Source organism: Chionomys nivalis, chromosome 16 (genome assembly GCF_950005125.1).
Source record: "Chionomys nivalis chromosome 16, mChiNiv1.1, whole genome shotgun sequence".
Taxonomy (NCBI): domain Eukaryota; kingdom Metazoa; phylum Chordata; class Mammalia; order Rodentia; family Cricetidae; genus Chionomys; species Chionomys nivalis.
The window spans coordinates 24,931,925-24,953,927 of NC_080101.1; the positions used below are offsets into that span (position 1 = coordinate 24,931,925).

The 22,003-nt window shown below is 49.5% G+C and overlaps 1 protein-coding gene across 1 annotated transcript; it reads right to left on the reverse strand.

Annotated features, from left to right (window-relative positions):
* Positions 1 to 651: 651 nt before the first annotated feature.
* LOC130888218 (stimulated by retinoic acid gene 6 protein-like) lies at positions 652 to 20,092 on the reverse strand. The gene is made up of 15 exons (XM_057791148.1): positions 20,023 to 20,092; positions 18,731 to 18,851; positions 17,587 to 17,632; positions 15,122 to 15,250; positions 14,715 to 14,785; positions 13,453 to 13,564; positions 10,167 to 10,320; positions 8,047 to 8,122; positions 5,592 to 5,673; positions 5,343 to 5,391; positions 4,797 to 4,914; positions 4,041 to 4,160; positions 2,519 to 2,682; positions 1,321 to 1,467; positions 652 to 800 (listed from the first exon to the last, which is right to left on the reverse strand). Exons 1-15 carry the CDS (start codon positions 20,075 to 20,077, stop codon positions 652 to 654), a joined length of 1,593 nt encoding a protein of 530 aa, XP_057647131.1. The 5' UTR covers positions 20,078 to 20,092.
* Between the last annotated feature and the right edge of the window lie 1,911 nt (positions 20,093 to 22,003).

A 22,003-nucleotide genomic window follows, 5' to 3' on the forward strand; every position in this document is an offset into this window, starting at 1 on the left:
CACTCAGGCCATAGAGACAACCAAATTTGGATCTTTGCCTTTGAGAGTTTAGTGTCAGACACAAGCTTAAAGCTGTCTGCGTGCTCTGAATATCTTATTCTCAAGATAATACCCGGAGTGGGGTGCTGCCCCTTTTGTAGATACAGGTATTTGTGAATAGAGAAAGACAAAGTCATTCAGCCAGAGACATAAAAAGTGATGTGTGTGTGTGTAAAAAGTGATGTGTGTGTGTTTTCTCCGTTTTTTTCAGCTTCTAGAAGCAAATTGCCAAGGAGCTGTTATAGAGAGAGACTCAGCTAAAAGAGACAACCCTGGCACATGCACCAACTGGGCCAAGTGTGCACAGCAACCAGGTTCAAGCACTCTAGACTCTGGGTCCTCACAGCACTTGCTCGAGTTCCTGAGGAGCTATCAGCAGTCAGACTGTATCTGTCCTGGGTCATTTTTGAGCGTGAAGATTTGGGTAAGTGCTGGGCTCTGCGTAAGGACAATGCCCACGCCTCACAACCTGACACTTGTGCCTTTTGAATGAGCTTCCCCATCTTTCGACACCTGCACCCCATTTGCTACACGGACATCATCATCAAATGCCTTGGGCCTCCTGCTCACATAGCAGATGGCCTGGCCTTGGAGCAGAAGTTGGTGGCCCAATCAGCAATCGGAGCAGGTCGGCAGAATCTGGGCAAACTCTTGGGAACCATGTCCTGATTTTGATTTTCTAAGCATGACGAGCCTGGGGTTGTTGATCAGTGTCTGTAGCAGGAGCCACCTCGTTCGGGCCCTGGCTGAGATTCGGGGACCTAGGACAGAATCAGAGAGAGAGGGGTGGGGTGGAGTATTGACTCTGCGGTTACCTACAGTGCAAAAGGAGTGACCGGAGGCATTAGATCAGGACTCCCGGGAAACGAGAGGGAGAAGTGTGAGTTATTCCACAGACCTGCTGGGGATGTTAGTGAGGATATCTGAGCCCTTAAGGGGCAGGAGGAACTCAGAGCACTTTCTGTAAGCAATGGGGCAAAGTAACCAAACCTGAGCTCCATTTTTGAAATGGCATCTGCCAACGGCCTGAGATGTATGTTGACATGCCAAGACAATGGGATACAGATAACTGTGCAAGCAGACCTGGGTCTCAGTTCTGGGATCGGCAGGTGAGCTAGACTGCAGGACAAGGCTGTGCAGCTTGACGATGGGAGCCTGGCCTAAAGGGATGCAGAGGAGGTGGAGCAATAAGGGGATCAGACCCCTTGGGGGTCCCAGGGAGCCCAATGGGTATCCCTTTTCTGCTCTGAACTCAGTGCAGGTTCAAACAGGAGACTCTACCTGCTGATTGGTTCAGGTAGCAGTATTTCAGGGTCTTCTGCAGCTTCCGGTCCCTGTGGCTTGTGACCAGGATGTGGCAAAAGCTGACCAGCACAGGGTTGGTGTGATAGTGGTCCACAAAGAGCATGCCAACCCACGCATTGAAGCCTGAAACCCAGGTGAAAGGAGGTCAGGCCGGGCCACACTCCCATCAATGCCCGGTTTGTACTTTTTATGATATAATTATTATTTATTATTATCATCATTATTATTATTATTATTATCATTATTATTATTATTGAAATGGTCTCCCTATGAGTCCCTGGCCTAGAAGTCACTATATAGAACAGGCTGGCCTTGAACTCACAGAGGTAGATCTGCCTGCCTCTGCTCCTGTCCTGGTTAATTGCTAGTCATTTTCTTTTGCCCTAGTGGCCTGAGTTTTACAGAGAATCTCCAGAGCCCATGTAAAAATCTGGACGGATTCTTGGAGAGAGTATTCTACTCTGTGCCTTTGACGGAGAACTCGAAGCCTGAAGGGGCTGAGAGCAGCCAAGGGAAGGCAGAGGTGTCTGTGCCGATCTTAAACAGCTGAGGGAATGAGTGACCAGGGCTGGGAGCTCTAATTTTACTTCCTCAAGCATGGCTTTGATTTTAGAGTACATTAAACCAGATACTTTCTTCACTAAGTGTTCAAGTGACAATGCTAATAATTCTGACATGTGTTCTCATCTCCAATCTATGTGGAAAGTTTGACTCCTCGGTCCCATATCTCAATGGCCTGTGAGATGGGCAGGATTAAAGAGCCTTCACTTCCTCTGGCCGTCAGAATACACATTTGTATTGTGTGTGCTCACATGTATACGTGAAAGAAGAGGCCTTTCCCTGGGACCTGGGGCTCACTGTAGACTGGGCTGTCTGTCCAGTCAACCCTAGGGATCCTCTTGCCTCCACATCTGGGATTACAAACAGATCACACCTTGCATGGCTTTTTGCATGGGTTCTGGTGATCAAACTCAGGTGCTCACATATGTGCAGTAAGCCCTTTAACGACAGCCATCTCCCCAACCCAGAACGCACGCTTCTATTACTTGGCCTTATGACCTCTACCAGAAGACACGTTCTAAGCCTGTGAAGGTGTAAACTCATATCTATTTTTCCACAAAGGTGTGAGGCCAACTATTCCCCGATGGAGGTGACCAGTAGGACTGCCACTCACCCATGTCTGCGCCCTCATAGCCGCTCTGCATGATGGTCCTGTCAATCCGGGCAATCAGCCAGGTGCCCAGGAGGCAGCTGATGAGCAGCCTGGAGAGGCAGGCGCCCAGGCCCAGGAGCACATTGTAGAAAAACAGGAAGTAGTTGAAGTTGTGGAATGCTCTCCTGCAGACAGAAACAGGCAAGGGGTAGCCCCTGGGTCAGGCAAGGTAACGGCACAGTCTGCTCTGGCTGCATTCAGACCAGGCGTTAAATTTTGCAACACTGTTTCCTAAGCTTACGATCCCCTGCTGGATCACAAGTGGAGCTGAGTGCCCAGCTCACAGTGCTGGAGGGATGTGTGGTATCTGATGGGGCGTGGGGAGCACAGAGCATAGAGCAGGATGAGTGCTACTTGCTTTGTGTGACCTCCGGATTCTTGCACGAGGCTTCTTATAGGACAAGAAATACCATGGGGCTACTGCTGGCTCAGGGTTGCAGCAACACTGGGGTCCACTTTTGTCACCGCCATCGGACCTAGCCCAGCCAGAGGACCAGCTGTTCCTGGTCCTCCAGAGGAAACGTCCCAAAGGATCACCTGGCAACATGATCCTGTTGCCTTAGGACCAAACTGCATCCTGAATGTCACAGACCCCTCTGACAGAGGACTTATTGGTCTTGTCACTCTGTGTCCCTTGGCGTTCCCACTGTGTAAGGACCTTATATGGTGAACATTTGGGGATCTCATTATTCTCCCAGAGCATGCAGTTTGTGTCCTACGGCTTCTGTCCACGGTGTGGTAGCTGCCAGCGGTCCCAGTTCCTCCTCTTCACAGGCAGGAAGTCTGCTGCTGCTGGGCTCCCCTACTCCCCTCTTCTCCTGCCTCTCCCCTCCTCCCCTCTTCTCTTGCCTCTCCCCTGCTCCCCTCTTCTCCTGCCTCTCCCCTCCTCCCTTCTTCTCCTGCCTCTCCCCTGCTCCCCTCTTCTCCTGCCTCTCCCCTGCTCCTCTCTTCTCCTGCCTCTCCCCTGCTCCCCCTCTTCTCCCCTCCTCCCTACCTCTCCCATCTAGCTCTTCTTTAGATCACTCAGGAAGCCTTGTCCTTTACCCAGGTGCCAGTCCTCTCTGGTAATCTATGAAGTTCTCAGAGGCGGTGAGTAGGGATAGCTATCTCTTTGTTGTCAGTACTAAGATTGTCTCCATGAGTGAATGAATGAATGAATGAATGAGAGTTTCATTACTTTACTGTGCTGTCCATATTTTACGTGTTTTACCCTGAAAAGACTTCTTTAAGGAACACAAAATAACTTACAAATGGGGAAGCTGAAGTTCACTTATTTAGTGAGGTCATACAAAGTCACACGACTCTCCTACTACTAGAAAAGGCAATTCTGGATTCCAGGGCATGTGGCCCCAGAGCCCCCCTCTATGCACAGCGTCGTAGCCTCTCAGAGTATTCAGAGCCCTCCAGAATCTGTGCACCACTAGGCAGAAGGTGGAAGCAACAGCTGCAGCCTTATGTTCGCCCCTCCCTCCTCTGCCCTCACCTGTTGTTGAGAGCCAGGGGCTTCTGCGTGTCAGCCGTGCCTAGCTTGGGCTGCAGGAAGAAACTGCCAGCAATCCACACCTGCAGGATCATGAGGCCCACGACTATGGAGAGGGTGAGGCTGAAACACAAGGCAGGTCCGCCCTGAGGTGGTCTGTTCTGCTGTTCCAGACCCTTCTCTGATATACAGTGGGAGGGGAGAGATATAGAGATAGAGAGCAACAGATGGAGAGATAGACAGAAAGATGATAGATAGATAGATAGATAGATAGATAGATAGATAGATAGATAGCACCCAGAGAAGCAAGTGCTGGCCAATCAGCCTTCCGCTGTCTCCAGAGAGAGCTGAGTAAGGCTCTGGGAAGGGTGGGAATTCTACACCGGGCAACACAACATATCAGACAGCTTATCCATGGTTCCTGTCCTTCCTGCCTTATGTCCCACCTCTTACTTCATCCCCCTACAAACACAACATATCAGACAGCTTATCCAATGCTCCTGTCCTTCCTGCCTGATGTTCCACCTCTTACTTCATCCCCCTACCACTTATTTCTGTGTTGGGAAATGGGATTCTATGCATTACACACTTGATTGTGAAGGTCTCATGGAGCAATGGGAGAGGAAGCCTTTTGAAAACACAAGAGTCCCTCCCTGTGAAGTGCTATGATGACCCATCTCTGAGTCATCAGGACAAGACCTTGGACCCAGGGTTGGGTCCCCGGGATCAGTAAGGAGGGGTCATCTACTCAGCACTTACACCCCAACGGCCAGCCCTCGCAGCATCTCCAGGCCTTGGTGGTGGAGGATGGGCAGCACCAGACTGTACATGAGCATCACACCGCAGAGACTCTGTACCACATGGATGATGAGGTAGCCTGGAGATGAAGTAGAGGGGATCACTAGGGGCTCTCCTGATCCACTTCCATACTCCTCCCTGCAGGCCCTGGCCTGTGCCCCCTTCCACCAGAGGTACTTGGCACGTTTGCTGGCACTGTTTCTTCTGCCCCCCATGGTTTCCCCATCTTCCTGCTTGCCCAGCGCTCTGTCAGATGCAGTTCAAATGTTAACTCCCCTAGAAATCCCTTGAGTCTTGCGCTGGTGTGGAAGGTCCTTTCCTCCTCTGCTCATTATGCCCTTAGCAAAGGCAGCCAGAGAGATGAGGGAGAGGGAGGTGACATATGGCGTTTCTCCACCATTCTCCCAAAGCTAGACGCTAGGGCTGCTCCTCCAGTGTCTCTCCTCACAGTGGGGACTCTGCAGGTGCCCAGGGAACTGGGCTGGGTGGGTCCTGGGTGGCACTTACCCCAGAGGATGTAAGCTATTTGCCAGCCGGAGTACCTAGCAATGGCCACCTGAGAGAGAAGGAAAACAGAAGGTTCAGAATAGGGTGAGAGCTTCCTTTCCCTCCAAGCCTTGTACCCAGGACCCCATCCGATCTGAGGGTCACCCATAAACCAAAGCAGGTTCTTCACATGGTTGCATCTCGGGGTGGAGGCCTGGCTTGACTTCTCTGGGCTCCTGTCAGGTGTAGCCCAGCTCCCTACAGACTCACCACACTGGCTGCTGAGGAGGGACGATGGAACTTCTGAGGGAGGAAGTGTTTGTCTCCGGCCCACAGCCTCTTCATGTGCTTTCTGTGGAAGAGGAAAAGTAGGTGACATTCATAATCATGGCGCTTTCTGTAGGGTCAGGGCTCAGTGGAAAGGCCTGTGGAGGCCCGTGGCAGTGGGCATCAACAACAGCTCCTGCAGAAGTTCTGGCTTCTCTTCAACATCTTCAAGGTTACTACAGTTCATAAAAATAACACACACTGATCGAGTCATAGCAGCAAGTGAATCTGGTAGATGAGATTATGCTTTTTTTATTCTTTCTATACTTATTCTGTTATGGTAAATGCATATTACTTAATAATATTTTTTAGACAGTTAATACCAGAAAGTCACTTTTGCTGATACATAAAGAAAAATCAAGGGTGGGCTAGATGGCTCAGCAGGTAAAAGCCCTTGCTGCAAAGCCTAGTGGCCCAGGTTCAATCCCCAGGAGCACACGGTAGGAGAGAGCCACCTCCCACAAGTGGTCCCTCCGACCTCCACACATGCCATGGCACACACACACACACACACACCATACACACACCCACACAAGTAATAATAATGCATTTTTGTTGTGTGTGGGGGGAACTGTTTGTTTGTTTGTTTGTTTTGAGATAGGGTCTCTACATAGCCCTCATTATACTGGAACTCACTGTATAGACCATACTAGTCTAGAACTGACAGAGATCTGCCTAGCTCCTACTCCTGAGTGCTGGGATCAAGGTATGCACCACCATACCAAGCCTAATAATACATTTTTAAACCCGAAAAAAATTTAAAGGGGCAATAACTCTTCATAGAATCCCAGCCCCAGCGCTCCATTTCCCACATCCCTGTTCAGGTCCTGGCCTACTGGTTGGCGGTGTTCTGTTCCTAGGCCACATTCCTACCTGTGGGATAGTTCCTCTCTCTCTCTCTCTCTCTCTCTCTCTCTCTCTCTCTCTCTCTCTCTCTCTCTTCTCTCAACACTGTATTCAATCTCCAGTATTTTTCCTGGCTGGGTTCTACTTTTCATGATTACAAAATTGGAAAGTTTCACAATGACAGCAACAATCTGTCATTCTGAAACTCCCAGTCCCCACTCCTAGGGAACTGAGCCAATCCCTTCCCCAGTCTTCCCCTTGCCCATACCCCCTTAGTCTCAGACACCAGCATCCGGGGCACACTCTCCCTGGAAACCCACTGACCCTGCCAGGCAGGGAATCAGATCCTCACAGCAGACCTAGCTTTCCTCCCTCCTGTCGTCGCTCAGCCCTCTGTCCTGTCTGTCCCCACTCCTTCCTGTCAGCCCCAAAAGCTAGAAGTGAGTTCTACTCAGAACCCAGTGGTCACACCTGGAAGGGACTCAGAAGCACTCCCTATCAGGTAGCCCGCAGCCAACACGTTCTCCTAAGATCTGGAGAGAACAGCAGAAACCAAGGAGGGAAACCCACCCAACAAAGACAAGACCAGATATTAATACATAGAGTTACCATCATCCCAAACCAAGATGCTAGATGCCAGCATAAACACACAACCAATAACAGCCAGGACAATGTGTCTCCATTACAGCCCAGCAGCCATCCTATGGGAGGCCCTGCGAAATCCAACATAGCTGAAGCACAAGACAAGGACTTCAAAGTGCCTATTATATAGATATATCTATGCAGATATAGATCAAGGACTTTAGGGAGGACATGAATAAATCCATTAATGAAAACACAAACAGTGGAATGCAATGAAGGAAACTGTTCAAGACATAGAAGTGAAAGCAGAATCATTCAAACTGAGGGAGCACTGAGAATGAAAAATTTAGGAACTCAAGCAGGAACCTCAGAAGCAAACCTCACCAACAGAATACAAGAGAAGGAAGAGAGTCTCAGGCACTGAAGACAAAATATAAGAAATTAGTACTTTGGGTCAGAAAAAATGTTAAATCTAAGAAATCCCAGGCACGAAACATGAGGTAGATGCTCTCGGGTCTCTTGAGCTCCCCTCCATTGACCGTCACTGCAGCTGGATTAACCGCTGGGAGCCTGGTGGAGCAGCTCTGACGCCCAATAATAAAGCAGAATGCACAAGAAACACCAAGGTCTCTGAGTATAAGGGGGATGCACCCTTCTGCTCAGTGTTCGAGAACTCATTTAATCTTGTTGAGTCTCTGTCAGCTGTAAACGTTGAGAGGAAAATACTCAGCTCCCAAGGCTGGGTAGAGTTGGGATGAGGACTCTAGGTATAAGGGTAGATCATCAGAGATGTCCAGCCTGTTAGACTTACATTCTTCTCGACCTATGGTGCATTTGACCATACCTGGCCTGTGTATACACTCCCTAGTGCCACACTGAGCCAGGCGGGGACTGGTCAGGAATTCTGGGTGAAGAGTGTCATACACAGTTTGGGCTGAAGTCATACAAGTGGCTGCTAGAGTTCGCTTACCTGTAACAGGCCAGTATGTGGAAGAGATAGCTGACACACGTGAGGGAGGCGGGCAGAATGGCCACCACCCAGACTCCTGAAAGAGGAAGGGTGACAGGAGAGGGCTTGGAAATCACACCTGAAGGGGACTTGCAGAGAGCAGGTCCTTGTCAGAAAGGTGTAGGTGAACCTACTACACCCCTTTACCTCCTTCTCTGTGGGTGAACGTGAGCCCAGTTTAGCCACACACATCCTCCCCTGACCCGCGTATAGTTGATTTCCCGCATGGTCTTCTGAAACCTTTGAGACTAGTGTGTTTCAACTATATTCAGTTAAGGCTGGGGAAACTGTGTATGGTCCACATCAACAGTAGGCCCCATCCAGGAAAACACAGTAACAGCTAACTTTTAATTGCAACTTCTGGGGAGGGGATAACTCATTGGTCACAAGAATAGCTGGGGTCAACAGGTTGTAGCATCCACCTTTCATCAAGTTTTGTTTTTTTAGGCTCCAGCTTGGTTACTCTTCTGTTGTTATAACAAAATACCCTGGCAAGGGTTGTTTAAGGAAGGGAGGGTTTGTTCTGGCTCACAGTTCTAAGGTACATGGTAGCAGGCTCTTAAGGCTGCTGGTCACATGGAACTTGCAGCCAGGGAGCAGAGGGAGATAACTTCTGAGGACACCAGGCACACAAGGTGCACATACCCCTAAATAAAAATTGCAATAGAATAATCTTTATACACTGTAAATATGTATTACTCTCATTGATTAATAAAAGAGTTGATGGCCTATAGCTAGCTAGGTAAGATCTTCGGGGAGACAGGATGTTGGGAGGAGGACTGGCAGAATCATGGGAGTCTCAGAAGTAGCGAGGAGACACAGGGGAAGCAGGAGATGAGCATGCCGTTACTGAGAAAAGGTGCCAAGTCACGTGGTAGAATATAGATTAAAAAATATGGTTTAATTTAAGTTGTAAGAGCTAGTTAGTAACAAGCCTAAGCTATCGGCCAAGCGTAAATAATTAATATTAAGTTTCCATGTGGTTATTTGGGAGCCGGCTGGCAGGACAGAACTGATCAATGGTCCTGATAAAAAACTCTGCCTACCAAAAAGATAAATAAATCTTTTTTTCTTGGTGGGGGAGGGGATTTGAGACAGCGTTTCTCTGTGTTATAGTCCTGGCTGTCCTGGAACTTGCTTTGTAGACTAAGCTGGCCTTGAACTCACAGAGATCTGTCTGCCTCTGCCTCCCAAGTGCTGGGATTAAAAGCATGCACAACCACCACCTGGCAAAATAATTTTTTTTTTTTAAAAAAAAAAATGGATGCTACTAAAATAGAAGTAAAATTTGTCCTTTGAGTGTGGAGCTCAAGAACTCATCATACTGAACATAAATCTACATTAAAGATTTGCAAAATGTTCACAGGCCACAGTAAAGCACAGCAATCTGGAAGAACCAGCTGATGTCTGAGTGTCCACTTATAAGGTGGCTTTCTGTGACCGTAGAGTCATAAGAAAGGAATTCATAGCAAAGGTAGCACCTTCTGGCCATGATGTGCTCCCAGATCATTAGTCTTGATGGGCTGTGAATTGTTAGGATAAATCTCTCCCTTGGGCTGCTTTCTTAAGAGTCTTCTATCAACCAACAGGAAAGGAAACTAAAACAGCTCCTTCAAATGAGAAGCGTCTAAGACAGCGGTTCTCACCTTCCTAATGCTGCAACCCTTTAATACGGTTCCTCATGTTATGGTGACCCCCCAACCATAAAAGTATTTTTATTGTTAGTTCATAACTGTAAGTTTTCTCCTGTTATGAATCATAATGTAAATAGTTGTATTTTCCTATGGTCTTAGGTAACCCCTATGGAAGGGTTGTTCAACCTCCAAGGGGTTGTGACCCACTGGTTGAGAACCTGTGTTATACGGGCCTGTTCAGTTCAACTCCAATGGTTTTTTTTTTTTTTTGGTTGTTTTTTTTGTTTTGTTTTGTTTTGTTTTGTTTTTTAGCAGAATGAACTGTCCCCAGCCCTCTGTCCTAGTCAGCCTAGGAAGGGACAGGTTAACTCTAACACAGAAGAAATCCAGGCACCCTGGACAGGCCATTTCAACGCTGTTTGGATGATGGAGAGTGGGTGGCTTTACCTTTAGTGACACTGATCAGTTCTTGCACCTGAAGGATGACCGGGGTCAAGGTCTCTGTCTCATTCATATGGGTGAGATAGCTCTGCAGTCTGTCTTCAAATACATCCAGTTCGTCCTTCACAAGTAGGAACACGCAGAACTCGATGACAATAAACTGGGAATACAGAGCACAGGCGTCAAGGTCTCCTGAGACCAGCTCAGCATGGGAACTGAAGAAGATTTCTTGGGGGCTCGAGGCCAGCCTCTTCCAGGCAGCAGGATGCTTTAGAAAAGGACCATCACGAAGCCCGTTCTTCACCCATGACTCAAAGAACACTTGAAGGATAATGGCATCCAGTGATGGAGGGTTGACCCTAGGGGCAACACCAGCCACATCCGCATGGATCCCTTCACTCACACAAGCAGGAGCCAAACTGGAGAAGGTAGGCAATGTGATTGTCAGTCTTGCCCCTGTCTGCCCGCCAACACACTGTTGCTTCTCTGTTTCCCTCCACCTTCTTCCTCCACCAATCAAATCGTGTTCGTTTTTGAGAGTGGAGTACAAATGCCACCACCATCAGGCAGTTTCTTAGACCAGAATAACTCACTGAGCTTCAGAACACTGTCACCGCCTGCGTCTCTCTCCTAGAATGGCAGAGCTCCCCTCAATGTCTTCCTCCTGGAGCCCCAGCATCTCCTGGACTAGGGCTATGCTGAATCGTCCCTCTGCTCTCTCCTAGTTCCTAACGCAGTGCCTACTACACAGTAGATGTCCAATAAATTTTCAAGACACACCATAACATCAAGCCAAGTGTGTTATTTGATGCTGCAGTGAGATCTCCAGTTGTCTGGGGACTGGGGAGATGGCCCAGGGGATGAAGTGCTTGTAACACAACCGTGAGATTCAGAGTTCAGAGCCCCAGCATGCACGTAAGAAATCCAGCATGGTGGCATGTGCTTAAAAGTCCAGAGTTGGGGAGGCAGAGAAAGGCAGGAGCTCCGTGACACCTCCCCCTCCCCAGCCTAGCCTAGTCAGGGATCTCCAGGTCCCAATGAGAGGCCCTATCTCGAAACAAACAAACGAAGAAAGGAAAACAAAAATAGGGGGCAATTGTGAGGACCAGAGTTCAGATCCCTGGCATCCATATAAAAGCCTGGTGGGTGTGGCCGCCCCCCGAAATCCCAGTTCTGGGAAGGAGAGCCAGAGGATCCCTACAACAGCTGGCTAGCTAGTAGCCAAATTGCCAAACTCTGGGTTTAGGAAAAGACCCTGCCTAATGAACAAAGTAGAGATAATTGAGGAAGACATGTGACATCGACCTCTGACCTCCCCATGCACACACACACATGCCCTTGCACTTTACACATATGTGAACATACATATGCACAAATGCAAAAAAAAGTGATGACCCTGAGGAGCAACAGCCAAGTTTGATCTTTGGCCTCCATACATGTGAACACAAATGCACGCGCACACACACACACACACATTTATACAGACAAGTATACTAAATGAATTAATTAAAAAGCCATTCTCCCTTCTTTGGTCACAGAACTGGACTACATTCCCCAGACTCCCTATGTTAGGTGTGGCTACACAACCCCATTAAGACAGTAGAAGAGAAGCAGAAGGGACAGGTAGTGCACACCTTGTCCATCTTGTCCGGGGAAACTTTCTGCATCTTGCCATTTTCCCTCCATGTTATTGACTAGGTGGCCTTGAGGTCCTAGGGATGAGGAGGCACATGACAGAAGATGTGGGGTGCCTTAGGAAGATAACTGCCTCCCCTGCCTGTATCTGTCCTCAGCATTGGGGGGCAGGGGGCAAACACATGCAGTGACAAACCACTGGCATTTAGAAGCGCCAAGCACACACACACACACACCCCGCCGCCATTTTTGTTGTTGTTTTGTTTTGTTTATTGAGATGGGGGACTCCCATTGGGACATGGAGATCACTGACTAGTGGTAGCTTGAATGTAATTGGCCCCCATCAGCACCCAGGGAGTGGCACTATTTTAGGAGGTATGGCCTTGTTGGGGTAGGTGTAGCCTTGTTGGAGGAAGTGTGTCTTACTTCGCTGCCTGTTACCTGCAGATCACCACGTAGAACTCTCAGCTACTTCCCCACCATGTCTGCTGCATGCCGCCATGCTTCCTGCCATGATGATAAAGGACTGAACCTATTAAACTGTAATCCAGTCCCAATGAAATGTTTTCCCTCATAGGAGTTGCCATGGTCGTGGTGCCTCTTCACAGCAATGAGGAAAGGCATCAGAACTTATTATAACCTAATGAATGCATTCCCTTAAAACCTTAACCCCAGAGTTACTCTAAAGAACATCATCCCCCTGCCTTAAAAACAAGCAAAGATACCTAGACTTTACTGTCTGTATTCTGCATGCTACAGCTGCCTTTACTCCGTCATTTTACTTCCAATGACTTAGACCATAATGAGTGTTTTGATTTTATGTCTGATAAAACATCATGATCCGGGTAGTGGTGCATGCCTTTAATCCTGGCACTTGGGAGGCAGAGGCAAAGCGGATCTTTGTGAGTTCGAGTCCAGCCTGGGCTAAAAGAGCTAGTTCCAAGACAGCTAGGGCTGTTACACAGAGATCATTGCTATCAATTTTCCTGGGTCAATCTTGCATATCAAATGATATCAACTATATTTTTCATTATCAACTGTTAGTCAATGCTAATTTTTTAGCAATTCACTTTTTTATTTTAATGATTTATTTTAACTTTCTGTGCATTGGTGTTTTGCCTGCATGTGTGTCTGTGTGAGGGTGTCAGATCCCCTGGAATTAGAGCTACAGACAGGTTGAGCTGTCACGTGGGTGCTGGGAATTGAGCCCAGGTCCTCTGGAAAGGCAGTCAGTGCCCTTAACCCTGAGCCATCTCTCCAGCTCTGTCAATGCTAAATTTTATCACACGGCTCATTTTTTTTTTTTTTTTTTTTTTTTTGGACAGGGTCTCACTGAAGCCCTGGTTAGCCTGGAACTATAAGGAATAGATTAGCCTTGAGCTAAGAGAGCCACCTGTCTCTGTCTCCCGTGTACTGGGATTAAAGGTGTGAGCCACCACCAGCTCCGTTTGCCCTGTATAGTGAGCTGTCCTGTGACTGTCACCACTGGGACTCCTTGCAGGTAAAAGGGGAGGTTGCAGCATTGCCATTCCTTAACTCACCACACGGCCATCTGACCCAAGCTTTAGGCACACTAGGCTTGTCCCAGAGACTGGGTGACTGCAGCCCAGACACTTCTGTTTACACAGCAGGAGAGGCGATTCATGGAGCTACTTACAAGGTACAGGCAGATGGATGCCAGCACGAGGGTCCCGATCATCCTGCTGGGGAACTGGAAGAAGGGGTCCCACTCATACACTCTGGTTTGGAACCAAGACTTTTCTCTTTCTCTGTGAATGAACGAACACCAGAAAGGAACACAAGGAGTTTCTCCCACTTCTCACCTCCCTCATCCTTAAGGACAAAGGATGGAGGTTTTTGTTATGGGGGGGGGCAATTTCCCAAACAAACAAACACAGAACCCCCAACTTCTCGTGCAGCTTGAAGCTCTGACTAGGTCTGGCTACCCTGAGTGTGATGTGGGATTTTTGGGAGACTTCCCAGGAAGAACTGACACAGACACGAGCCTCTTTGGTTCTGTCCTGTTTCCTTCTGTCTGTTCTTGGAAGTGCAGACTTGTGGCTGGTCCAGGCAATGTGGGACCATGAGGCAGCACTGAGGAAGGAGGCATGTACTAAGATGCTGGAACAGAAACACAGGTAGCTTGGGAGCCGACACCATGGGCAGTCTAGGGTCACTGTGGACTGCTCACCTCCAAAGTATATGTATAAGTATATGAGAAAATAATCCATCTGGGTTTTGTTCATGTCAGTATTATTTCAAATATTTTGATATAGGTCTCCAAAGCTAACTCTACCGCAGTAGGAACTTTGCCGCTATGTGACCTGGGATGAGATACATCCCTTCTCTGGGATCTACCCAGTATGGATCTTGGCTGAGGCAGAGGTGGGCTGGACTGGACTATCTCAGAAGCTCTGGTGGAAGCTGGATCTTACTTGTTAAGTGAGGCTGCCAGTACTTCCCATCCCAGGAAGTGAGGCAGGAGGCATGTGACTCAGGCTCAGCCAATCTCTGTAGGCCAATCATCTAGATGCAGGTATTATTTTTCAGCTGGGATTTGATCCACTGGAATATACTCAAATGACTTATTTTTTAAAAAATAGAAATTGAAATGTCTCTTTCCTCTTGAAGTCTAGAGTGCCGAGGAAGCCTGCCCAGTGTGAGGCCCGGGCAGTTAAGAAAGAGCATACAGAACTGGGAGCTCTAGGAAGATCTAGTTCTGAGGTTGTCTCTCAAGCCCCTGGTCCAGTTAGCTTGAAACGGACTCCCTCTCTAGTCTTTTTGGAGTCCTGGGCCCCCCATTTCCCTCCCTGCTTGTGTCTGCTTTGGGTTGGTTCCTGCTGTCCGCAGAGCCTCTCCACAGCCCCAGGGTCTGTCCCGTGGGCCTGCTCTAATGGCAAGGGTGAAGGGTGTGCTTACTGCAGCCGGGGCTTGCTCAGGAGCCGTTTCACATGCTTTGCCTGGTGAGCCTCCAACAATGACTTTTCTTTCTGCAAGAAAGGAGGGGACGTGCTGGCTCACAGGTGTTTGCTAGGGTTTGGTCTCTTAAGGGGTCATGGCTGTGGAGGACACGATGGAGATTCAAGTTTTGCCATCCCAGCACCTGTCATCCTTCGGGGCAGGTTTCAACTCTGTGAGGCACCTGCTTCCCTCAGAAGGTCAGAGGTCTGGCCCTCCTCAACTCTCCTAGCCCAGGCTGGGCCAGCCACTGCTCGGAGAAGCTTGTCTCCCTCACCAGTGAGGGCTTCAGGGAAGCAATAGCAGAACCCCCTTCCCCACTATGAGGGCAACTCTAGGGAAACCACGGGGTTTATTTCAGTACTCACCGTTTGCGGCTCCAGGACCAGGCGAATGGGCAGAGCCTTAACAAACATGTATAGGAAGCGGCCAAGCAGGAAACCCAGGCACAGCAGTGAGGGCCAGTAGAAGACGAGAGTCTCGAACCTCCCTAGATACTGCAACAGAAACAGAGCTGGGGGTGAGGCCATCAGCAGACTGTAGTGAGGGGAGGCCTGGCTGCCCCCATGGAGACATGGATGGGACCATCTGCCCATCGGCTCCCACCCCATCCACCTTCCCTGCACAACCAAAGCAGTAACCAATCCATGCTCTATGTGCTCAGCCAATCTCTGTTCCTGCTATGTGGTCAGGAGAAAAATGGGTTTGGAGTCCAGGAATCCCGGATGGAAAACTTTGAGCCCTTTTATTTTAAGAAAACAGCTTGTTTTGTTTGTTTGTTTGTTTGATTTTAATGAAGAAAATAAATGTCCCTTTTGCGAAATATGAGAGACTGGAATACAGGGGTGAGTAGGTAGATGGAAGGAGGGGTAGGGGTGGGGAAGGAAAGAAATAGAAGAACAGAGAGGGATAGAAGAAGGGAGGGGGAGGAAGTGGGGGACAAAAGGGAAGAGGGAGGTAGAAAGTACCAGGCTTCTCAAGGGAGCATTTTCAACGTCTTGGCAATGCCTTTTGTTTTTAAACTGCTTTCAGGCAAACGCTAGTGGGACTCCGCTTTTGCAGTGTACTGGTTGGTCTCATGCTTCGTCACATTCTGGGGGCCTAGCTCCCACCCCCGGGGAGCTGGGGTTTAGTGCTGTGATGTAAGGGTACAGGATAGAGAGGCCCTGAGATGGAGGCGTCACAGTTTCCTTTCCTCCTTCTCCAACACACGCTTCTGGCTTGCCGCGACCACGGCCAGCATTTTCCTGCTTCTCCTCATGTCTGTGTGTCCCTCCATGGACTGGAGCGGAAGTAAACACACGGCAATTCATAATGAAAGAGTCCCAGTTAGAAGTAAGATCCTGTCCGCTCCCAATGCAGTCATGAACATCTGAAATTTCAGACATACCTCTGGGAGACTGAGAAGCCAACAAGGTGCCAAAGGAAGGCTGTGACCCAGAATCCGGGTCCTGGATTACTGGTAAGGAGGCATCCTCCTGGGCAGAGGTTTGCCAGGCGCTCCCAGTCCCACGTAGAGATGAGGATGGAGTGCCCCACCACCCAGGCTCACTTTTCTAACTAGGCTCTGCCACACCTCTCTTTAACACACACATCTAATGGTCCACTGTTAAATCCTGTGAGGGTGGTGAGACCTGAGTTCTAGGCCCACCCTGACTTCCCCAAACCTTCCTGGGAGCTCTTCAGCATGACACCTGAAAGACCATGAGAAGGAAGGACAGACAAGGAACAGCAGCTTGCTGATGGTGTCAGTCTTTACTTTGGAGAAACGTGCAGAGGAGGCTTCATCTGACCCGTTGCCTACAAGCTGCGATAGTTATGGCAGAAAGGGCAGGAGCGAGGAAAGAGGTTAAATAGCATCTGGCTTTGGCCTGGAGGTGGCCATTGCTAAGGGTAGCCAGTGAGTGGTCCATTAGAGTATCCACTGATGACTAGCATCATCAGTGTAGGCTGACCCCTACTGGGGTCCTCGAGACAGGGAAGGTAAAAATCTAGAGAAATATGTTTGTTTACTGCTAGAAGCCAAATTATCTCAGCACCTGGAATTGTCACAGTGTAACCAAATGGAGCTTTTACAGAACCATGTGGACCTGGCTAATAATATCCTCTTCATTTTGCTCCTTTTCTGGGTTTGCAGCTTTCACTAACTCTGGGAAAGGCAACAGGTCGGGTGGTGGTCATGCTGGAGAGTTTTCCCCTGTCTGATTCTTCAATTTCATGGCAAGGGAAGCTAGTGCTGAGGGGTCTTGACATCGGCCGTGCCCGACCTCAGCTCCCAGCTCTGTTGACCCCCGTGACTTACTTGGCAAAGTTGGCATATAATGTATGCCACCTATAAAGTAGGTTTGATGAGCCACCTTGAGACCCAAATGAGACAATGTCTTCCTGACAACGGGGCAGGGAGTGAAGGGTGCTACACAAGGCCAGGTGGTGGTGGTGGCGCACGCCTTTAATCCCAGCACTCGGGAGGCAGAGGCAGGCAGATCTCTGTGGATTCAAAGCCAGACTGGTCCACAAGAGCTAGTTCCAGGACAGGCTCCAAAGCTACAGAAAAACCCTGTCTCGAAAAACCACACAGACAGGAAGGAAGGAAGGAAGGAAGGAAGGAAGGAAGGAAGGAAGGAAGGAAGGAAGGAAGGAAGGAAGGAAGGAAGGAAGGAAGGAAGGAAGGAAGGAAGGGTGCTACACAAACAGAAGCTGGGTGAGCAATGCCCACTCCCCTCCTCCAGAGGTGAGGATCCTGAAGCCCAAAGAGGGTTTGTCTGAGCTCACAGAGCCCGGTGGCCCCAAGGTGGTGACTGAACACCCTGAGGTGAGGTCAGCAGGGACTTACCTGGCCATGGGGACACTCTGCGATCTGAAGAATGGTAACCACAAACCTGCAGGACAGGAACAGGTTAGGGTTGGCTTCCATCCCTGCGCAACCCAGACCAGCCTGGTGAACACAGTTCACAGCCTGCCTGCTACTCCTGGGAGGACTGTGTCTGGTTGAGCACCCGCTTGTACCTAGCTGAGCACCATATCTGCTGGGCCTGCCTTGCTGGAGGACACATCTCAGAGTCACTGTGGGCCAAGGAAGAAGACCCAGGATGCTCCTGGGCAGAAGTTCAGGGACAGCAAGGGATTAACCCAAGCCACTTACAGACACATAGAGCCAGGACAAGGTCTTAGGTCTCCTGACTGGTTGGGGCTCTTGCTGAATGTAGGAGTGGGTGGGTGTGTGTGTGGGGGGGAATGGGAACGAGAGAAGAGTCTCAGAGACTCAGGAGTGGAACTGTCCCAAGGCAGGTCACTCAATTGGCAGAAGTTCCCTGGTGTCAACTCTGCATACGTATGTAGTGCTCAAGTCATAGTCAACATGACCCACGCATCATCCCAGGTGGAAGGAAGATGCCCTCCACAGGGGAAAAAGCCCAGAGGCCTGGGAACCAGAGCCCAGAGTCTGTGAGGATCTTTCCTGCCTGTCTTCCCGGCTCACTGGGGAACGTAAAGAATGACTGTTGATTGAGTGAATGGAGAGGTGATGGGCTGTTGGAAACTGAGTGACTGAAGGCATGACAGGACATCCTTAGGGACTGGAGAAGGAGGAAGATGAGACCAAGCCAGGATGGCCCCGAATGTCAAGCAGAGACATGACAGTTTTCTCTAGGAGAAGCCACGGGATATGGGGATCTTACCGCCTCTCTGAGGACTCTCGTCAGTTTTCAGGAGCAAATTTTCCCCAATTCCTAGCTTCCAGGAATATTCTAATCATGAACATCCTGCTAGAATGCACACAGGGTCCTGGACAGACCGTTGGAAGCATAAGAAGTACTCCCAAGAAGAAGCAACAACAGGACACACTGGGCAAGTCACCTCTGTCCATTCTGGGCCTTGTTGTTCTTCGCAAAGAACCCCAAGTCATCTCTGTCCCCCTGTCTAGAGCTCAGCCATGCATGCCCAAAATGGCCAGAAAAAGGTCAGCAAAGTCATCTTACCAGATCAGGGAGTAGCTGAAGCCCAGGATGGAGCTGACCAACCGGAACTCTGAGGACAGGCAGGCAAAGAAGGGAAAGTAAGACAGGCCGACTTCCATGCCCCCAATGAAAAGGACAAAGGCTGCAAAAGACAAGGCCGAGATGCTGTGGACACTTCTGCTCACTATTCAGAGGCGGCCAGGAGAGCTGCGGTCGGAGCTGACTGGAAGAGCGCTAGGCCACAGGAGAGGAATGCAGCAATGTCCTTCATTCAGCCACAGCCCCTTCTTGCTTCCCTCCCCATGGCTGGTGCCAGCTGACCATGGAACTAAAGACTGAAGCCTTTACAAGTGAGCAGCTCACAGTATGGCAGGCAGAGACAGACCAGAAAGCAACCAAAATAGCTGCAAGGATGGCACCCAAGTGCATCATGGAGGCCCACACGGGCATGTTGTGTGCACTGGAGAGCATTCGAGGAAGGTGGTGGTCACAGTGGTCCTCCAACTCTGCGTACCAGAGAACACTCTCTACAGAGTGATGGTCACACTGCCCCCACCACTGGCTAGCGCTGAGATGGGCTGACATCATCCAGGAAAGGCTTAGTCATCCACGGGGACCCTTGCTACGTGTCAGCTTTGAGACACTCCTGGGCCAGGCACTGCACAGCAGAAATGGCCAGTGTTCTCGCTCTGAGACGCTGATGGTACAGTGGGGGAGACGGGCAGGAGAGCAGTGTGACATGAGCTGCAGCAGAGTCCCAGTCATCCTGCCACAGGGACACAGACAAGGAAGCCAGTGACACCCCATCCCCAGGAGGCAGAGTGGAGCAGCCTTCCTGGAGGTGTTGACTGTGCTCCAGCAGTACACAGGAGTTTATACAATGCAGAGATGGTTCTGGGATTGTTTGAGAGCTCACCATACATGTAGGTCAGAGTAGTTCCTTTACGTGATGCGCGGAGCCTGGGGAGAGAGGTCTCTGGCCAGTGGCCAAAGAAACCTGCTTCCTTCTCTTGAGGAGAGGCCCCAAAACAATGGCTATTAGAAGGCAACAGGCTTAGGGGACTGGCTGAGGAAGATGCTACTTCCTGTGCCTTTGTTATGTTGGTCCAAAGCACCTCTGAGTCTAACTGGGGGAAGCTCCCCAGGCAAGCTGGAAAGCGTTGTGGGCTACCAAATATTGACTTTGGGTAAGCGACAGGCCAAGAAGAATGTGGCTGCTCACAGAGTTTATCCTTCCAGACAGTCCCCTTGGCCTCTGTGAGAGCAAGTATGTCCAGGTGACATCCCCAGGATGTGTGAGGTAGACCTGGTACCTTGGGCCCACTGCGGAACCTCCAGGGGCTGGTAGCCTTCTGAGAACAAGAACATGATTTTATTGGCTGTGGCCCCAAAGGCAACTCCATAGGACCATCGGTTGCTGAAAGTTCCCAGGAAGTCCAGAGGCCTGTAAACAACAGAAACGGTTGTTGCATATAAAATAAAAATTAAGATTAAAAAATTATTTAGGGGAAACACACACAGAATGAGGGGCCAGAGAGCAGGCTCTGCAGATAAGAGTGCGTACCACTACTGTGGAAGACCTGATTTGATCCCTAGCACCCATGTCAGGCGACTCACAACTAAATATCTGTTAACTTCAGGACCAGGGGCCTCTGACATCTCTGAACTCTGAGGGCACCTGTACTCACACAACTAAAAATAAACCTTTAAGAAGCAATATAAAAAAATTTCTCTGAGTCGGGCAGTGGTGGCACACGCCTTTAATCCCAGCACTCAGGAGGCAGAGGCAGGTGGATCTCTGTGAGTTCAAGACCAGCCTGGTCTACAAGAGCTAGTTCCAGGACAGGCTCTAAAGCTACAGAGAAACCCTGTCTCGAAAAAACAAAAAAAAATAAAAATAAAAAAATAACAATCACCATGGAAACATGTCTCTGAGTACATCCATGACAATGTCTCTAGAAAGGTCTAGCTGACTGATCCTGAATAGAGACAATATCATCCCATCCCATACTTTGGATCCTGGTTGAACAGACAGGAGAATGTGAACAGGAATCAGCCCTCATCTCTCTCTGCTTCTGGACTGCAGATACAAGGTGACGAGCTGCCTCCTATTCCTGCCGCTGTGTCTTCTCTGCCATGATGAACTGTATTGCTTCTTAAACTGTGGGCCCAAGTGAACTCTTCCTTCCCTCTGTTGCTTTTCCTCAGGTATTTGGTCACAGCGATAGGAAAGAGTAAGCCAGCCAGTCTCAGCCCGTGGCCTTGCCGTGTAGCTTACCCCTGTTGGAGTGTGAGCAGCCCCACAAGAGGCGTCCAGAAGGAAGCCAGCTGCTGGCACTCCAGCATCCTCGGTATTGTGGTTGGGCTTCTCCTACCTTCCAGCTCACCCTTAGCCTCTGTCCTGGCATTCTGGCCTCTTCTCCCAAGGCTGAACTCTCGAGATGTCTACTGCATGGGTTTGACCAGGTTATGACATAGGAGGAACAGAGAGAAGATCAAAGCAGTCTTGGGGAAAGCTCCGTGGTCTTAGGCAAGTCATTCAGCTTCTCTGAGCCTGAGTTTTCTTATCTGCATCACAACCTCCACTATACCATGTGAGAGGTTAATGGAACTAAGACAAGCAAAGAAAATGGCCCAGGATCTGGGCCAACAGCAGTGCAATAAATACTAATTCCACCATGAAGATGCTGATGCTGATGAAGATGATGGTGATGATGGAGTCATGACACAGAATAATTAGAACTCAAGAGAAATGTGCCGAGAGGTGCCAACATGCAGAATGGCAGAGCTAGGAGGGCCCCAGAAGCTGGGCACGGCCTCATATGTGCTTCACACTGCCATCCCAACCAGAAGGGTGGCTGATTTGGGTCATTAGGAACCTCTGCCTCTTGTTTCCTCAGGTGGCCACAGTCCCCAGAGTGGGAAGGCATTATGGTTTGGATGTGAAATATTTCTTACTGTCTCGTGTGTTTGAAAACTTGGTCCCCAGCCAATGGTGTGGTTTTGGAAGGCTATGGACCTTTAGAGAAAATTCTGGATGACAGGAGTAGGTCAGTAGGAATGGGCCTTTGAAGGTCATAGGCCAGTGTTGCTTTGTGTGTTGCTTCTGCTCCCTGACCTGGCTCTGTGAGGAGCTCTGCCCACAAACCAAGCTGTGCCAACCTTCACACCTTCCTCACCATGACAGACTGACTCTCCTAAACTGTGAGCCTGGATAAGCCTCTACTCGCTTAAGTTGCCTCTGTCTCAGGTCTGTCATAGCAATGAAGCTGTCATGGAGGGCTCTTTCCACAG

Coding starts and splice junctions, on each gene's coding strand:
- LOC130888218 (XM_057791148.1), bottom strand. CDS start 20,077: ATGTTCTTGTTCTCAGAAGGCTACCAGCCCCTGGAGGTTCCGCAGTGG. Junction 10,321..13,452: donor CATCCATCTGCCTGTACCTT/GTAAGTAGCTCC, acceptor CTGTATTCCCAG/TTTATTGTCATCGAGTTCTG. Junction 5,674..8,046: donor CACATACTGGCCTGTTACAG/GTAAGCGAACTC, acceptor CCTCTTCCACAG/AAAGCACATGAAGAGGCTGT.